The sequence below is a fragment of the Molossus molossus genome, unplaced genomic scaffold, assembly GCF_014108415.1.
Source record: "Molossus molossus isolate mMolMol1 unplaced genomic scaffold, mMolMol1.p scaffold_m16_p_10, whole genome shotgun sequence".
In the NCBI taxonomy this organism is placed as follows: Eukaryota; Metazoa; Chordata; class Mammalia; order Chiroptera; family Molossidae; genus Molossus; species Molossus molossus.
In genome coordinates this window covers 37,164,452-37,179,109 of record NW_023425345.1, presented here as the reverse complement: position 1 = coordinate 37,179,109, position 14,658 = coordinate 37,164,452, and the positions used below count along the sequence as shown (strand labels likewise).

Here is a 14,658-nt window from a genome sequence, read left to right as displayed (position 1 = left end):
CACCAAGAAGGCTTTCTAACTTCCGGACATGAATATCGAAAAACAAATTAGACAACCCCCAATTTGAACTTCTTCACAATTTTCACTGCAAATTACACTTTTTGTAGTCTTCTTTTAAGAAAGCTTTTGGTTGGCCTTGGCCAAAAAAAAAAAAAAAAAGCCTGGCCCTGAGGAGTGATCAGGATCCATATTCAGTGTTTTCAAAATCACAGCAAAATTAAACTCTTAATTTTTATTTTATTTTCAGTGTTCATTTACTTTCAAGATTTTTTTTTTTTTTTGAGAAGACAAACATTTTATACTAGTGCACAAACTGGTTTTCTAGTGAACCTGAATACTAGGATTTAAATTCAAAGGAGAAAAAGAGATAACTGGGGGGGGGGGGGTCTGTAGCCTTACAAACCGCGCAGAAGTGCCCTTACAAAACGCTGTCTTGTTCCTGGTGAAATGGATCCTTCCTTTATCTGACGTCAAGTGACTGAACTATTGTTGTCCTCCGAAAGGCTCTCAGCTAAGATTTCCACTTGCCTTTATATTTACTTAGTAAAAGGTGTTTGTGACGATTCACTTTCAGAGAAAAAAGAAAAGAAGAGGAGAGAACCCACATCTTTAAGAGGCTAAAGGACATGAAATGGCATGGAAAGTGTTCAGAATTAATGCCAGCAAGTCAAATGTTGACCTGGGATTCAACTGGGAAGAAACAAAAGAAAAACCAATATGCAGTCAAAGAACAGCCACATTTTTCTAGAAAGTGACCCTCTAGAAGCTGTTCTTTAGCAACATCCCCGAAGTCCAGAAACTGTCCTCAACCCTGATGGTCAGCTCCTGCTTCTGCCTGGAAATCAGACTTAGTGCTGAGTCATCTCGCCAGGGAAATGCACGTGGCAGTGGTGGCAGCAGACGCAATAGTGCTGCTCAGCATGGTGTGGACCTCAGCCTCTCTCTGCTCACCCACTATTTTTTATAGAGACTGCTGGATCCGTCGCTTCCCGGGACTTCTGGTTGACCTGGAGGAGTCTCAGAAGATGGGAGCTCAGTTCTTGAAGTATTATTCTGAAAACACTGGCCAGAAATGCAGTAGGAGCTGCTGTCTTAGGAAGGATGGTAAGTATCAATAATATCCCTGAGCAATAATAAGAGGAAACTTCCAAAATGAAGACCTAAGTAAGGAGTCCTAGGCCGGCAGAGGGTTGAGTGAACAGTTGAAAACAACTAGGGAGGATGCCCTGAGATGAGGGGAAGGAAGTAAGAGGGAGAGCCATTGAGATTGACTTTGCAATTGAGACAGTGTAGGCTTGGTGTGCAAATCTAGTAATGACCCCGAATGCTATGGAACCTGCAGGTAATGGAGAATCCTCTTTTCTTCACTCAAGTGCTAAATGAGAATATTTCTCCAAGTGTCAACTAGCAATATTTCTATAGCCCAAAATGCAGCATATTTAATTTCAATAATGTTTATAATAATTTTATTTTCAAAGATCTTTTGGTGATATTGGTATCTCAAAAATTTTAAATGCACTTGCTTGTGTTGAGCAAATGTGGGATGTGTGACTCATATTTGAAACAAATAGGGAGATATATGTTAAATAGCAAAAAAAAAAAAAAAGAAGAAGAAGAAGAAGAAGAAGGAGTAGGAGGAGGAAGAGGTAAGAGAGAGATTAATTTTCAAACTATCCTAATAGACATTTTGTCTGAAATCCAGAATTAGAGTTTAACATCATCCATAGAACATGACTAAAGCCTGTACTTAGGGAAATATTTCATTGTTGCAGAATTTCAAGTTACAATTGTCTAAAGACTTCTTTATTTTCCATTCTTCTGGGATTTTAAAGCTTAGAAAGAAACAACAAAGCAACACACTTTAAAATCATTCTTTTGGTTGTTCCACACTTTCTCTCCATAGTTTGATTCTGGGGTATTGTCAATGCCCCCTGTTCAGTTACGCAGGTAAGATTTCTGGGATGCGAATTGGAGCTACTTGGAGAGTCTCAACTGTCAGAAGACCACAGTGTGAGATGCTGTCACAGGCAGAGTCCTCAGAATTTAATCAGGCACAGAGGAGAGCATTTAATTTATTAAAGAGAAATCTTTTTGAAAAGATAGCCAATCCAGATTTTCATCTTAGAGATGCTTCTAATTACCAACATCTTCACTGAGGGGCGGTGGTGGGGGGAGGGTGCAGGACTGGCTCAGCATTTTCTCAGGGCATCAGTTTACCTCTCGATACCAGGGAGCTGTGGCCTCTGGACTTTCAGGATTCTATACGCATCCAGTAGAGTTCCTTGATTTCAGAGCCTCTGTAGCTTCCAAGCTGACGTTCATTCTCCAGAAGAAGGGGTACAAACACACCTCCCAGTTTTCAGCTGGAAGCCAGAACTTAAAAATGCCACAATCCTGCACTGGCCAACCTGCTCAGAGGAGCACTCCAAAATGTACATGAAGAGGAATGTAAAATACTTTTTAAAAGCTGTTCCCTACAGCATCAACTTCCTTATCAGAAATTTAATGTCTAAAACGGAATATTTTTTATTCCTTTCCCTAGATTTTACGGCACAGCCTCAGGGAATGTGTTTGTAATCTATAATGTATTATTGACTTGCGTCCTACTCTCTCTCCCTGGAGAAGTACAGTGTGTAGAAAGAAACATGCGGTGTCCCAGAAGTCATGGGGGAGAGGCAACTCCCTGCAGGTCAGCTTACAGAGAAGTGCAGGGTCGGCAACAGCATTCCACAGCAGCTCTAGGCATCCCTGAGGTCTGCTGATAATAGGCCATCACTCTGTAATCTTATTGAATTACAGAAGTTGATACCATTTGGCCAATGGGTATTCCCCGTCAAGTAGTTCCCACCACACTGCAGCAGCGAAATACGCACTTTTGGGAGAATAGATGGAAGATCCGCATTTAGCAAGTATGACTTAAGGTTTTCCAGAAATAACACACTATATTTTAAGGAGCAAACCTACTTAGAAAAAGGGAGGTAGGATGAGCAAGAAATGTACTCCTAACCACTAAAATCCAGATGCTAACATCCTTCCCCTTCTACTCCTTTCCTCCCTGAAGGACACTGATTAGGCTGTTCATCGGACGCGGTTTTGCCAGTTGGGGCCAGAGCACACCTGCAGTCAGGGTCAAGGCCAGCTGCCTCTCCCCCATCTGGCCTCTCCCAGTAATGTAATCATTACCATGTTTGCCCTTTCTGTTATTCCCTCTTCTTTTGCAGTAGTTGTCCTTTCATTTTTCTACTTCTTTCTCTGGTGAAATCCAGTCATTCTGAGAGGGCACTGCATGTAGAAATCTGATGCATCCCCCCAGGTTTCCTGAACATAAAATACTGGGACTGGGAAATGAGTCTAGGTAATCCCGTGGGATGGAATGTATAAAGATTACTTAAAAGAAATCAGTAGGCATTTTCTTTTCAAAGGGTGGTTACTGTAATTCCTAATGCTCTGTGAGAGGTCTGTGGCCCTGCAATGTAGCCCAGTGTTCTTGAAAGAAGCATGTTATCAGAGCGCATCAAACCGGCAGAAGTCAGGACCACCCACAGAGGTGCTTGGCTGTTTCCCTTTCAGTTGCCTGTAACGTGGCCGTCTTCTACCACGACCCTATTCACGACAATGTCAACTGCCTCCACATCCACTGCCCGACACTGGAGAGCTGCATCTTAGAGCCTGGAACCAGTGCCATTCTGTACAACATCACAGATGGTAATGATTTCTGTCGTTGGTCTGTTTTTGAAGAATGTTGGTGATATTCTAGTAGAGGGATATAGCCTAGAAACTGGCTGGCAAGAGCCATGGATAAATCCCTAGCTCGTTACTTTTCAGTGAACTCTGCTTCTGAATGGGCATTTGGGGTAGAAAAGATTTTAGCATCCAGGACAGAAAACTAAATGGAAATTCCCATTAGTTTGACATGTGCAGCAATGATAAGTTCAGCAGTGATGGGTTTATTCCAGATGATAACAAATAAAGAGATTTAACAAGAGGTTAAACGTATTTCATTTTTCACCAGTGCCCTCAGCAAGAGCCAAAGTAGGCATTTCTACTGCCGTGGCTACGGATACCACTGAGACATTTTTGAAAAGCTAACTGGCAGTTTCGGGGTCTGTGGACACTGCATACACAACTCTACAAAGGTGGACGTCAGGGACAGGGACTGCACCAACGCTTGCATATCATTGGCCCCAAGCTAACCAGTATGTTTCTTTTAGAAAATAACATGTTTAAGTGTCCTTTGCCCATGTATATAATAATCTCGGGGTGCAAATTAGTAAACATGAAAGAACAGGGTTTTATCATCAATATTCAAAGGTGGAAACTTAGTGACATGTACCTATTGAACAGCTGATGCTCCAGGCTGAGCTCAACGTTGCATTAGACTGCAGCATGTATCTGCCTTCAAGTTCCTTATAATGTAGTTGGTGCAACAAGTCTTACAATCAGAGAAAGACATCATTACATACAATAATGTGTGATTCTGCCTCAAGTACAAAGGCTCAAAAGAAGAGGAGACTCAAGCAAGCTTGATAATTCAGAGGCTTCCAGGAACAGGCCAGACAAGGCGTTCTGCGTCATGGGAAAGTAAGAAAACCTGTCTGGCTACAAGAAGGGCACATTGGAGATGGCACTGAAAATATGAGGAAGGTAGGGTAGGCCAGGTAACCAGAAGGCTGTGGACAGAGGAGTGTTAGAAACCAACAAAGGTCTTTAACGATAAACTGCCATCATTAAAAATGTGTCTGGGAGAATTAGAGCAGGATGCAGGTTAGAAAACGTAGTCAGGGAGTCAGTAGGTCTGGACAAGGTCATGGGAGGTGCAACAAAGTGGAGGGATGGTTACCAGCACATTGGGAAAGAATCGGATAGCAGTAGTGACTTTTTGGGTAGAGGAAGAGAGGGATCAAAGACACCACGAGTGACAATGGAAGGGCAATGCCACTGCACAGACGAGGAGGCAGACAATTGATGGTGTCTTTGGGCATGTCCAGTGATGCTGTGGCGCGTCTACCTCCGGTAGAACACAGGGGAAATGAGATCGGAGCTCGAGAGAGAGGGGAGACCTGGGGTGTGGACTCCAGTGCCGTCCGTGGAGCGGTGACCGTTGCTGAGAATGTCTCTTAGGAGTGGGTGTGACAGGAAGAGAAAATACAGCAGAGGACCAAGAACTAAAGATTGTGCAAACTGCACAACCAGTCGGGATTAAGAAGAGAACCAACAAAGGAAAGAAAAATAAACAAGAGGCAGGCCCTCCAGGGTCCTGGGAGTCAGGGAAGAGGAATTTCAGAAAAGGGGGTGGCCGGAGTATCAAACACAAGGGCAGCCAAAGCAACGAGACACAAGTGATCAGGACAGGGGAGATGACCAGCTACCTCAGAAGCATAATCTTGACAGAATGGTTAGGATGGAAACAAGGTGACAGAAGGCAAACCCAAGGTCAGAAAGGAAGGGAAGGAAGTGGATGTTGGTCCGTCTGGGGAAGGGGGGGGAGTGCTCTCAGCGAGCACTGGAAAGCTGCCGAGAGTTTCAGCTTCCCCTTTAAAGCCAAAGCAACATTTGCCCATGTCTGATGTCAGAGGAACAGAAGTTAGTTTACAAGAACTGAGAAAATACTGAAAACCACGTCAGGACCCTTAGGCACTGGAAAGGGATGAGATTTAGGGCTTTACTCGTGATTTTGAAGAGTTACACTGCTAAGGCCCTGTTTTGTGTCTTTATTTTAAAATGCCATCTATCTCAAATAGTTAGCTTCTGTAGCTCTTGCACTCACACTCACTCTTGTTGCCCCTAAAGCCCTGGCAGAGAGGAAGTACTCTCCATGATGTAGCCAAATCTGTCCATACAGAAAGTGTCCTAGAAAGTCAGGAGAAATTCAGATGTGGCCGGTATGTTTCTAAGCCTTTCAGAAGTAAGCAATTCTTAGTTCAATAACGCATAGCAGCAAAACGTGAGACTTCTCTAAACTGTCCTTCATGGTCCTTTCTTTTAAAATTAAAATAAAATGAATGGTGCCTTATTTATCTTTCAGGTATAGATCCAGATTTGCTGGTTTTTGGACAATCACCTTCCACATATCTAAATACCCGTTCTTCATCTAATAGATGGGACAGACTAAGAAATCTAAAAGCTATGAATTTAGATCAACAACAAACCACCATGATAAACCACATGCTGCCATCCACAGAGGCCCCATCATTAACCACACACCAAGATTTGGTTGTAAACACAAGCAGTACCAGTTATTCCAAGGAATTAACCACAGATTCTTGGGCAAGATTCATTTCCCTGAATGAGTCCATTGCCACGGAGGTAAATAAGGTGTCACCCAGTGCTGATTTCAACAATCCAGATAACAAGACTGTTTCTCCTTCCTCTGTGCCCACAGACACAAAGCTTTCTCATAGGCCCATTCCATCCCCACTCAACAGCAGCAAACAGTTACTGAACAAAACCAACGCGTACAACAGCAGAAACGACACATCTGAGAACGAAGACAAAACACCGGACGGGGCGTCTGTGACTTCAGACACGTGGCTGGTGCCTGTGGCCCTGTGTGCCTCTGTCATCTTTCTTTGCTGCTGTATCGTCATCCTGGCATCTGGATATTATAGGAAGAATCAGGGCCAGTACAAACCAGGACAGAGAAAGTCAGGATCCAGGCAAATGAAAAAACGTAAGATTCTGAAGGAGAACTCCTAACAGTAAAAGTTCTGAGTCTGTAAGCTTTCAAGAGTATCATTTTTAGTTTTCTGCAAGGGCAGTTTGGTTTAAAAAGAAAAAATTGCTTAGGATGCCCTCTCCCACCAATGTCTAAAAAATGCTAATGCTTGATAAACATAAATGCCTTTTTGTTTCCATCTTTCTGAGTAGTGTACTCTTTGCCAAAGTTCCAAAATCCTGACCTCTGCAGTTAGTTGTTCAGCATCATGTGAGAGGTGGTTCTCCGTGCTGTACAGGTCTTAACTCTCTGGACCCCCACAGCTCTGTGGTTAGGTATACTAACAACGCTTATACTGCTGTCACCGCTTTATACAGATGAGGGAACTGAGAAGAGAGACTAAGTACTTTGCCTAAAGTCACACAGCTAGTAAGTAGAGAAGCCAGGATTTACCAGGCAATCTGTTCAAAGTCACTGAGACTAAAAGCTTCCATTTTCCTAATGAGCATGGAAAAAAGATACAGGGAGGAGAATACTGTAACATCTTATTTGTCTCCCATCAAGGTCAAATTATTGTTACATGTTAATAAAATCTTATAGTGGTTTGGGCAAAAGAGCACTATAAATTATTAGTTACTGACCCGTGAGCAAATGCTTCCTGGTTTGTTTCTATGTTCCATTGATTAATTCTTCTCAATCCTTAATCCATCTTCATTTTCTGAAGATGACATGCCTTTCAATAATTGTGGCATGGAGATCTTGAGTTTTTACATTGACTTTTGCTGAATAAAGGTTGGGAGCTTTAGTTTATATCCCCTTTGTATACACTGTGTTCCCAGGTGCAAATATTAGCACTAGGTATTTCAGCTCCGTCCACTTCTTATACCAGATTTGCCCCCTAATCTTAGAATCATAAATGTAGAAAACTGTCATTTAAGTTGCTAATGATCTTAAACTGTAGGCCCTTAATCTCATCCCTGAAACTCTTTTTTAACATGACAACAGATATTAAGACAACTATAAGCACAAAGAATGTAGAAAAGAAAATCTTATAAGGTTAATAAAATAGTACTGTTCCCTCAGAATATTAACCATAAATAAGTCTGAATTACAAAGTTTCATCATTTTGCCTGAACTCGCTATTGATATCATAAATTTGTTCAATTTCCTTAATACAATAGGGGGGAAAACCTGCTATTTAGGGGGGATAGGAAGATTTTCAATTATCCTAACGTTATATTTAAATAATTTGGAAAGCTGTCTTTAAAATTTATTTCTACATACATTCCTTTAAGATTGGTTTTCTTTCAAATGTATAAAAATTATTTTAGCTCCCCAACAAACTAGAGCTGCTAGGGAAAAAAAGTATTTTCTTCCTTGGGGTTTCTCAGAATTTTACTCATTCCTTAAAATTGATATTGTTTTATAGAAATGGCCATAACTTGGGGAAACTGTATTTATCTTTGTAAGAAAACAGGCTCATACTCCTCTTCTACCGTCCCTGCCTTTGACCATCAGATAAATTGCGTCAACTTAGGCTGGAGAGGCCACCAGGCCAGAGTCGGCCAAGAAGCAAACACAACTGGGCCTGGAAACCAGGGCCTCAGGGGAAGTCAAAGGGACCAATGAGGGCTCCTGAACAGAATTTAAAACCTTCAGCCCGGCCGGCGTGGCTCAGGGGACTGAGCGCCATCCCATGGACTGAGAGGTCCCAGGTTTGATTCCTGGTCAGGCACATGCAGGCACAATCCCTGGTGGGAGTGCATGCAGGAGGCAGCTGATCAATGTCTCTTTCACATGATGCTTCTCTCTCTCTCCCTTCTTTTCTCTCCAAAAAAAATCAGTGAAAACATATTAAAAAATATTTTTAAAAAATAAAAAGAAACTGCCTAGCCGGTGTGGCTCACTGGTTGAGCGTCGACCCATGCATGCACCAAGAAGTCACCAGTTCAATTCCCGGTTAGGGCACATGCCCAGGTTGTTGGCCCAATCCCCAGTGAGGAGCATGCAGGAGTCAGCTAATCGATGTTCCTCTCTCTCTCCCTCTCCCTTCCTTTCTCTAAATTCATTAAAGAACAAATATTTTAAAAATAAATAAATAAATAGCCCTGGCCGGTTTGGCTCAGCGGCAGAGCGGCAGCCCACGGACCAATGAGTCCCAGGTTCGATTTCAGCCAAGGGCATGTACCTGGGTTGCGGTTCGTCCCTGGCCCTGGTCAGAGTCATGCAGGAGGCAACCAGTCCATGTGTCCCTCTCATGTCCATATTTCTCTCTCTCTCCCTTTCTTTTCCTTTCTCTCTACCTGAAGATAAATGGAAAAATATCCTTTGGTGAGGCTAAAAAACTAAAATAAAATAAATAAAAGAAAAAGAAACTAAGATATCAGGGCCTAGTCAACAACTAAAGTGAAAGTTGTTCCATCCATTTGGGAAATAACCACAATAATGGAATTTCTCCAACATTGTAGGTAGTCACTTTTTTTTTTTTAAGTCTTTAATTGTTCAGTATTATGAAATACTTCCCAATATTGGAAAGAAAATATGCCAAGAAAGAACTAAAACACCCTACAATTAAGAAAACAGGTATGACGTATTTATTTGCCTCCATGTTTAAGCAACTTTGGAGCTATGTAACTTAAGAGTTTCAAGTCGAAGTGACTGCCTATCAATACAGCGAAGTGTCCCCTAGAACCCTGATTATAAGGATGAGTACGATAATGTTCATTGTATATATTGGATCACTTAATAGTTTAAAGAACAATGATCTGACAGTGCTGTTGAATTATGCCTAAAATTACAAAGATAGCAATTATTACTTGTTATTAATCCTAGGGAATGAACCTGCAAACCAGGTAGAGGTACGTGCCCTTGACCAGGAATCGATCCTGAGACCCTTGGGTCTGAGGGCTGACACTCTAACCACTGAGCCAAACTGGCCGGGGGAGCAAGTGCTCCCTTTTGAGGTGGTTTCGCATTAACCTTACAGCTCTGTGATGGTGCCACCCTAGAGTCAAGCCTCAGCCTCAGAGCCTTCAGGTCAGTTAGCCAAACTGCAAAGGTTAAAGGGCACAGTCCTGTACAGGGCCACCCTCACTTCTGACTCCAACTCTAAGTTCGGGGTGTGGCAGGGGTCCCAAACCTTCCCTCATGTTTGATAATTGACTAGAATTCGCAGAACTCAATGGGAGCGATCATACCCACTGCTGTGGTTTCTCACAGGAAAGTATACAGATCACAATCAGTCAAGGGCAGAAGCACATAGATGACGTCCAGGGAGGTTCATGACTCCCAGCTTCCGGCGCCCTCCCCCCATGGAGACAGGATGGTGACTCTCTCAGCTCCAGTGTCTGACCACATGCCCAAACTATTGTCACAGTAAAGTTTGCCTGAACCTCAGTGTTCCACGTTTTTAGTGAGGCTCCATTATATAGGTATGACTGACTGATTACCTGCGGTGGATCTCAGCTGCTAGATGGACTGATTTACCAGGTGACTCAAAGCTCCTCTTTATCCAAAATCACATGGTTTTTCGGGGTTGCCTAAGATGATCAGGTGTGGCCAGCCCCACCCTAAAATTCACTGTGAACAGCTCAGCCCTAAACAAAGACACTTCTATGAGGTATGACACAGATTACCTCCCAGAAGCTGAAGGGACAGGCCAGACCTTCGGGAAAGGTCAAAGCCTTTTCCCCACATCCTGAGCCCCCTGCTTTCACTGGCACTGTCGTTACTACAGGACTGATGATCCTAATCTACCACCTCTGCACATGGTCCTTCGAAATGTGTCCTTCTTCAGGCCTGCTTCCGCAGCTCTCTTCCTTCTCTCTTCAAGTCTCTAAAAATACAATATTTCAACACACTTATGTATGCTTTAAACCTGATCTAAAAATTCAGTTTTATCTACCTTGCTTTTCATTCACTATTTTCATCCAATGAAATACAGCATACCTCTCTCCTTTCTGTATGCAAAGCCCTACTAACCTACCAACTCAGGCTTGCAGTACCAAATCATAGCTTCAGTTTATATCAATCTTTTGGGCAACTGTTTTGAATTCTTTTCGGCTTTTATTTATGAACTCTATTTCTGTCAGGCAAAATGAGTCTTAGGTAAATAAACTCAATAATGCCTTTATTTTAATTTTAAATTAACACTTGGAAGTGGTAAGAAATGCCTTCCAGATACACTTAAAAGTCCTGAATTGACAGCTAAATGGAACAGAATGCTTCTCAGGGCGGTTCTCGTTCTGTCGTTCACTCTGCTGAAACTCCAGGTCCTTACACCTCATCTCTTTTCTGAACTGTGGAGGCTCTAATGGAAGAATCAACAGATGAATACCAGTTATCTCCATTTCCACTTCCCTGCAAGCTTGGGTTTGGAGAAATAAGCCCCAGAAAATAGAAAGTAAAATGCTAAACAGAATTGAATCAATATAAAGTTACCCCAAAATAAAGGGATGGAACTAACTTTTTAGGTTAGAAAATACTCCCTAGGACGTGTTTCTAATCATAACTGGCATCTACAAAAACGCATTGGGTAGCTGGCAGTCATGCAAACAGAACACGGAGTTGCAGTGGGGGACTGGGTTCTGGGCCTAGCTTCCCAAATAACCAAAATAATTCAGAAGCATCCAATCAAGTGCTAATGTGTAGGGAAACAAATGTAGCAGGTGACAAAATCTATCTATCCATATTTAAATTCTAAACTTGTTACGGTAGAAATTAAATCAAAACACTTGAGAATCAGAAATCAGAGATCTAATTAGTCTAATTGCCCCAGAGCATAATAAGGAAATCTGTGAATAATCATTGCCATTGTCCATTAGTATGAAAGGAATAATTTTAACTCTGAAGTAAAACAATATTTTTAACATTTTCAACTTTATATCAAATTAGATAACAATTACACGTAAATCATAAAATTAATGAATCAAGCACATTTTCCTACATAATTCACGTTAAATTTAATAGTCTCTTCACTGATTCTTTGTACTGAGAAAGGGTATTTTCATTGTCCCCCTCATTCTTAAGACTAACAACAGACTTCTTGTAATCCTCAACCTCTTTAGTGCCAAGGAGCTGTTCCTTATCTACGTCCAGGTTTTTCTCTGCAGCTTGAATCTGGAGAAGTGTTGCCAGGATATTTTTTTCTGAGGAGCTATTTGTCCATATATACTCTTCCATGTCTGCTTCAGTCTTATTTTCCTCCCAGTCCTCCGTTTTCTGAAAAGAAAAAACGAGTTCTGAGTTCTGAGCACTGTCACACAAAGGCCAAGCTGGGGTTTGCGGGTTTGCAGGTGGGGCGCCTGGCCGACACTCTGCGTGCACACTGGATTTACCCCTGCTCCGCACCAGCAGCTCCAGGGCCGCACGCTCTGTACGCGAGCACTCCGTTTCCACTCCGATTCTGATTTCACTTATGATGTATACTGCTTTCCAAAACATAAAGAAAACTCATTTTTTTGCAGCTTTCTAGTCCCTAAACTCTAACACACCAACAGTTCACATTTCTGTGGTTAAATGTAAGTGGAGACTGTATTTAACTTTGTAACATGCCTGTGGGGATGACAGGAAAAACCAATCATTATAATAAAATTAAAAATATGAAGTACATATGTAATACATGATCTTCAGTCATAATGACTTCATATATTCTGGAATTTTGTTTTGGTATTATCTTTCTTTTCTGATCCTATAATGGAAATAATTTCTGTTACCAGTTGTTTTTTCTTAGAAAAATTATTACCATGCTATTCTATGGGACACTGGTAGGTTTCACAGCAATATCATTCAGCCTTATGATTTAAATGAAGATGTGTCCGGCCGGTGTGGCTCAGTGGTTGAGTGTCCACCCATGCACCAAGAGGTTGCAGGTTTGATTCCCGGTCAGGACACATGCCCAGGTTGTGGGCCCAAACCCCAGTGCGGGGCATGCAGGAGCCGGCCAATCAATGCTTTCTCTTATCGATGTTTCTCTCTCTCGCTCTCATTTCCTCTCTTCGTAAAATCAATGAAGGAAAAAATAAAATAAGAAAAAAGAAAGAAATCCACTTGGAAAAAAAAATTGTAACATTGTGTGAAAAATCAAGCAATGTTGCCCTGGCCAGTTTGGCTCAGCAGTTAGAATGTTGACCTATGAACCAAAGAGTCTCGGGTTTGATTCCAGTCAAGGGCATGTACCTTGGTTGCGGTTCAGTCCCTAGCCCTGGTCGGAGTTGTGCGGGAGGCAACCAACCAATGTGTCTCCCCACCTCCCACTCTATCTGAAAATCAATGAAAAAATATCTTTGGGTGAGGATTAAAAAAAATAAAATAAAAAAAATATATATCCTCAGGTGAGGATTTAAAAAATTAAATAAATAAATAAATAAATGAATAAATACTTCAACCACTGAATATTTATAATTTCCCCACTTAATTTATGAGGGTGGCTATTATGCGCGCGCGCGCACACACACACACACATAGCATACAGTCTCTCTTTCCTTCCCGCCGACAGTGAGAGAACCTGCTCTGACTACAGTTACCCTCTCAGAGGGAGCAACCTTCCACTCCACATGATCCTGTTCTTTCCACAGCTGGCTCGATTCTTTCACTCATTCATTCACTCAGCAAACACTGACTGCACAACTACTACGCCAGAACCGCGCTGACCTGCAACTGCCAGTCTAGTAGGAGACGTGGAGTTGAGGAGAAGCCAGTCAGATGAAGATTGTGATCCCAGTAGAATAGTCCATAAAGGCCTGGCAGGGGTGGTTTACCTTTTTTCTCCTAAGGGCCATTTGGATATTTATAACATCATTCTTGGGCCATACAAAATTATGGACTTAAAGATTAGCCTGCTATATTTGGTCAGGCTAATTTGGTGAGGTGTGTGATGCTTGCTGGCATTGATTTCGAGGGCCTATGATGGCCCACGGGCCGGACGTCCCCACCCCCGCCTAGAGGAAGGAAAAGCTCCGTCCGCTCAGTGGCATGGGATGAGCCAGAACAGCTATTAGAATACTTGCTAGTCTAAGCTCCTTTCATACAGGAACTCCCGGAACTTTCACAGCAGTCCCATGAGGTAACCCTGTTATACCATGTTTTACAGACCGGGAAACTGAGCCCAGGGCAACTCGACAGTGAGCCCCAAATCAACTGCTTGTTAGTGGCAGAACAACAGGTCCCGAGGGACACAGAGACATGGGAAAAAATAATATAAAAAGAACAAAAGAATCATTTAATTTGAACCTATCTTCTTTCTTCACCTTGCAAATATAAATTCAATACAATGAAAACATAATAATAGCTAATTCAGGTAATAGTCAGTGTATTCTGACGTAACAGAAAGGCAATGAAATATCTGTTCCACTAAGCACACAAATGTGTCACCTTCCACCATCTTATTTACAACTCCCTTTGCCTAGGATATGAATCACAGTAATATTCCACTTCTCATGATTACAAGTAAGGCTTTGTGCTATTTGAGGGAAAAGAGTTTAACCATTAAAACCCTAAGTTCTTTGAAAATCATAAAAAACAGATAAATATGCATAATGAATAAAAAGTTACTGCCAATTCTTTCAGTTACCACAGCTAAAATTTGTTTAAATATATTTTATTAATTTTTTTTAGAGAGAAAGGAAGGGAGAAGGATGGAAAGTGTGTGAAAGAGCAGCTGCCTCCTGCACGCCCCCTACTGGGGATCGAGTCCACAGCCTGGACAAGCGCCCTGACTGGGAATTGAACCAGAACCTCTCAGTCCCTGGGCTGAGTCCCTCCCTGGACACTCAATACACTGAGCTACACCACAGCTAAAATTTTACCTTAATATGTCAAGAAATTCAATTCAATTCAGATACATTTTTTAAAAACTTAATGATTGCTGATACGCCAGACATGTACTAGATGCCAGAAATATGAAGATGAAGAACATGTACAATCCTTGCCCTCAGTGATGACAGTTGAATGCAGTTAGGCAGCCATGCAATACAGACAATTGCATAAAAGTAATAAAGGGAATG

General features: G+C 42.0%; 2 protein-coding genes across 3 annotated transcripts in view; one reads left to right on the top strand and one right to left on the bottom strand.

Annotated features, from left to right (window-relative positions):
- The first annotated feature begins 875 nt into the window (after window positions 1-875).
- On the top strand, window positions 876-6,696 carry MANSC4 (MANSC domain containing 4). Its single transcript, XM_036253214.1, has 3 exons — window positions 876-1,104; window positions 3,571-3,705; window positions 6,026-6,696. Exons 1-3 carry the CDS (start codon window positions 876-878, stop codon window positions 6,694-6,696), a joined length of 1,035 nt encoding a protein of 344 aa, XP_036109107.1.
- A 4,820-nt stretch (window positions 6,697-11,516) lies between these two features.
- Window positions 11,517-14,658, bottom strand: part of MRPS35 (mitochondrial ribosomal protein S35) — a 31,130-nt gene continuing 27,988 nt past the window's right edge. Inside the window, exon 8 of one of the 2 annotated variants that reach the window (XM_036251989.1) lies at window positions 11,517-11,875. In XM_036251989.1, coding sequence (XP_036107882.1) covers window positions 11,606-11,875 — 270 coding nt within the window. In that variant the 3' untranslated portion in view covers window positions 11,517-11,605. The remainder of the gene's footprint in view (window positions 11,876-14,658) is intronic. The other variant, XM_036251990.1, reaches the window with a different exon arrangement.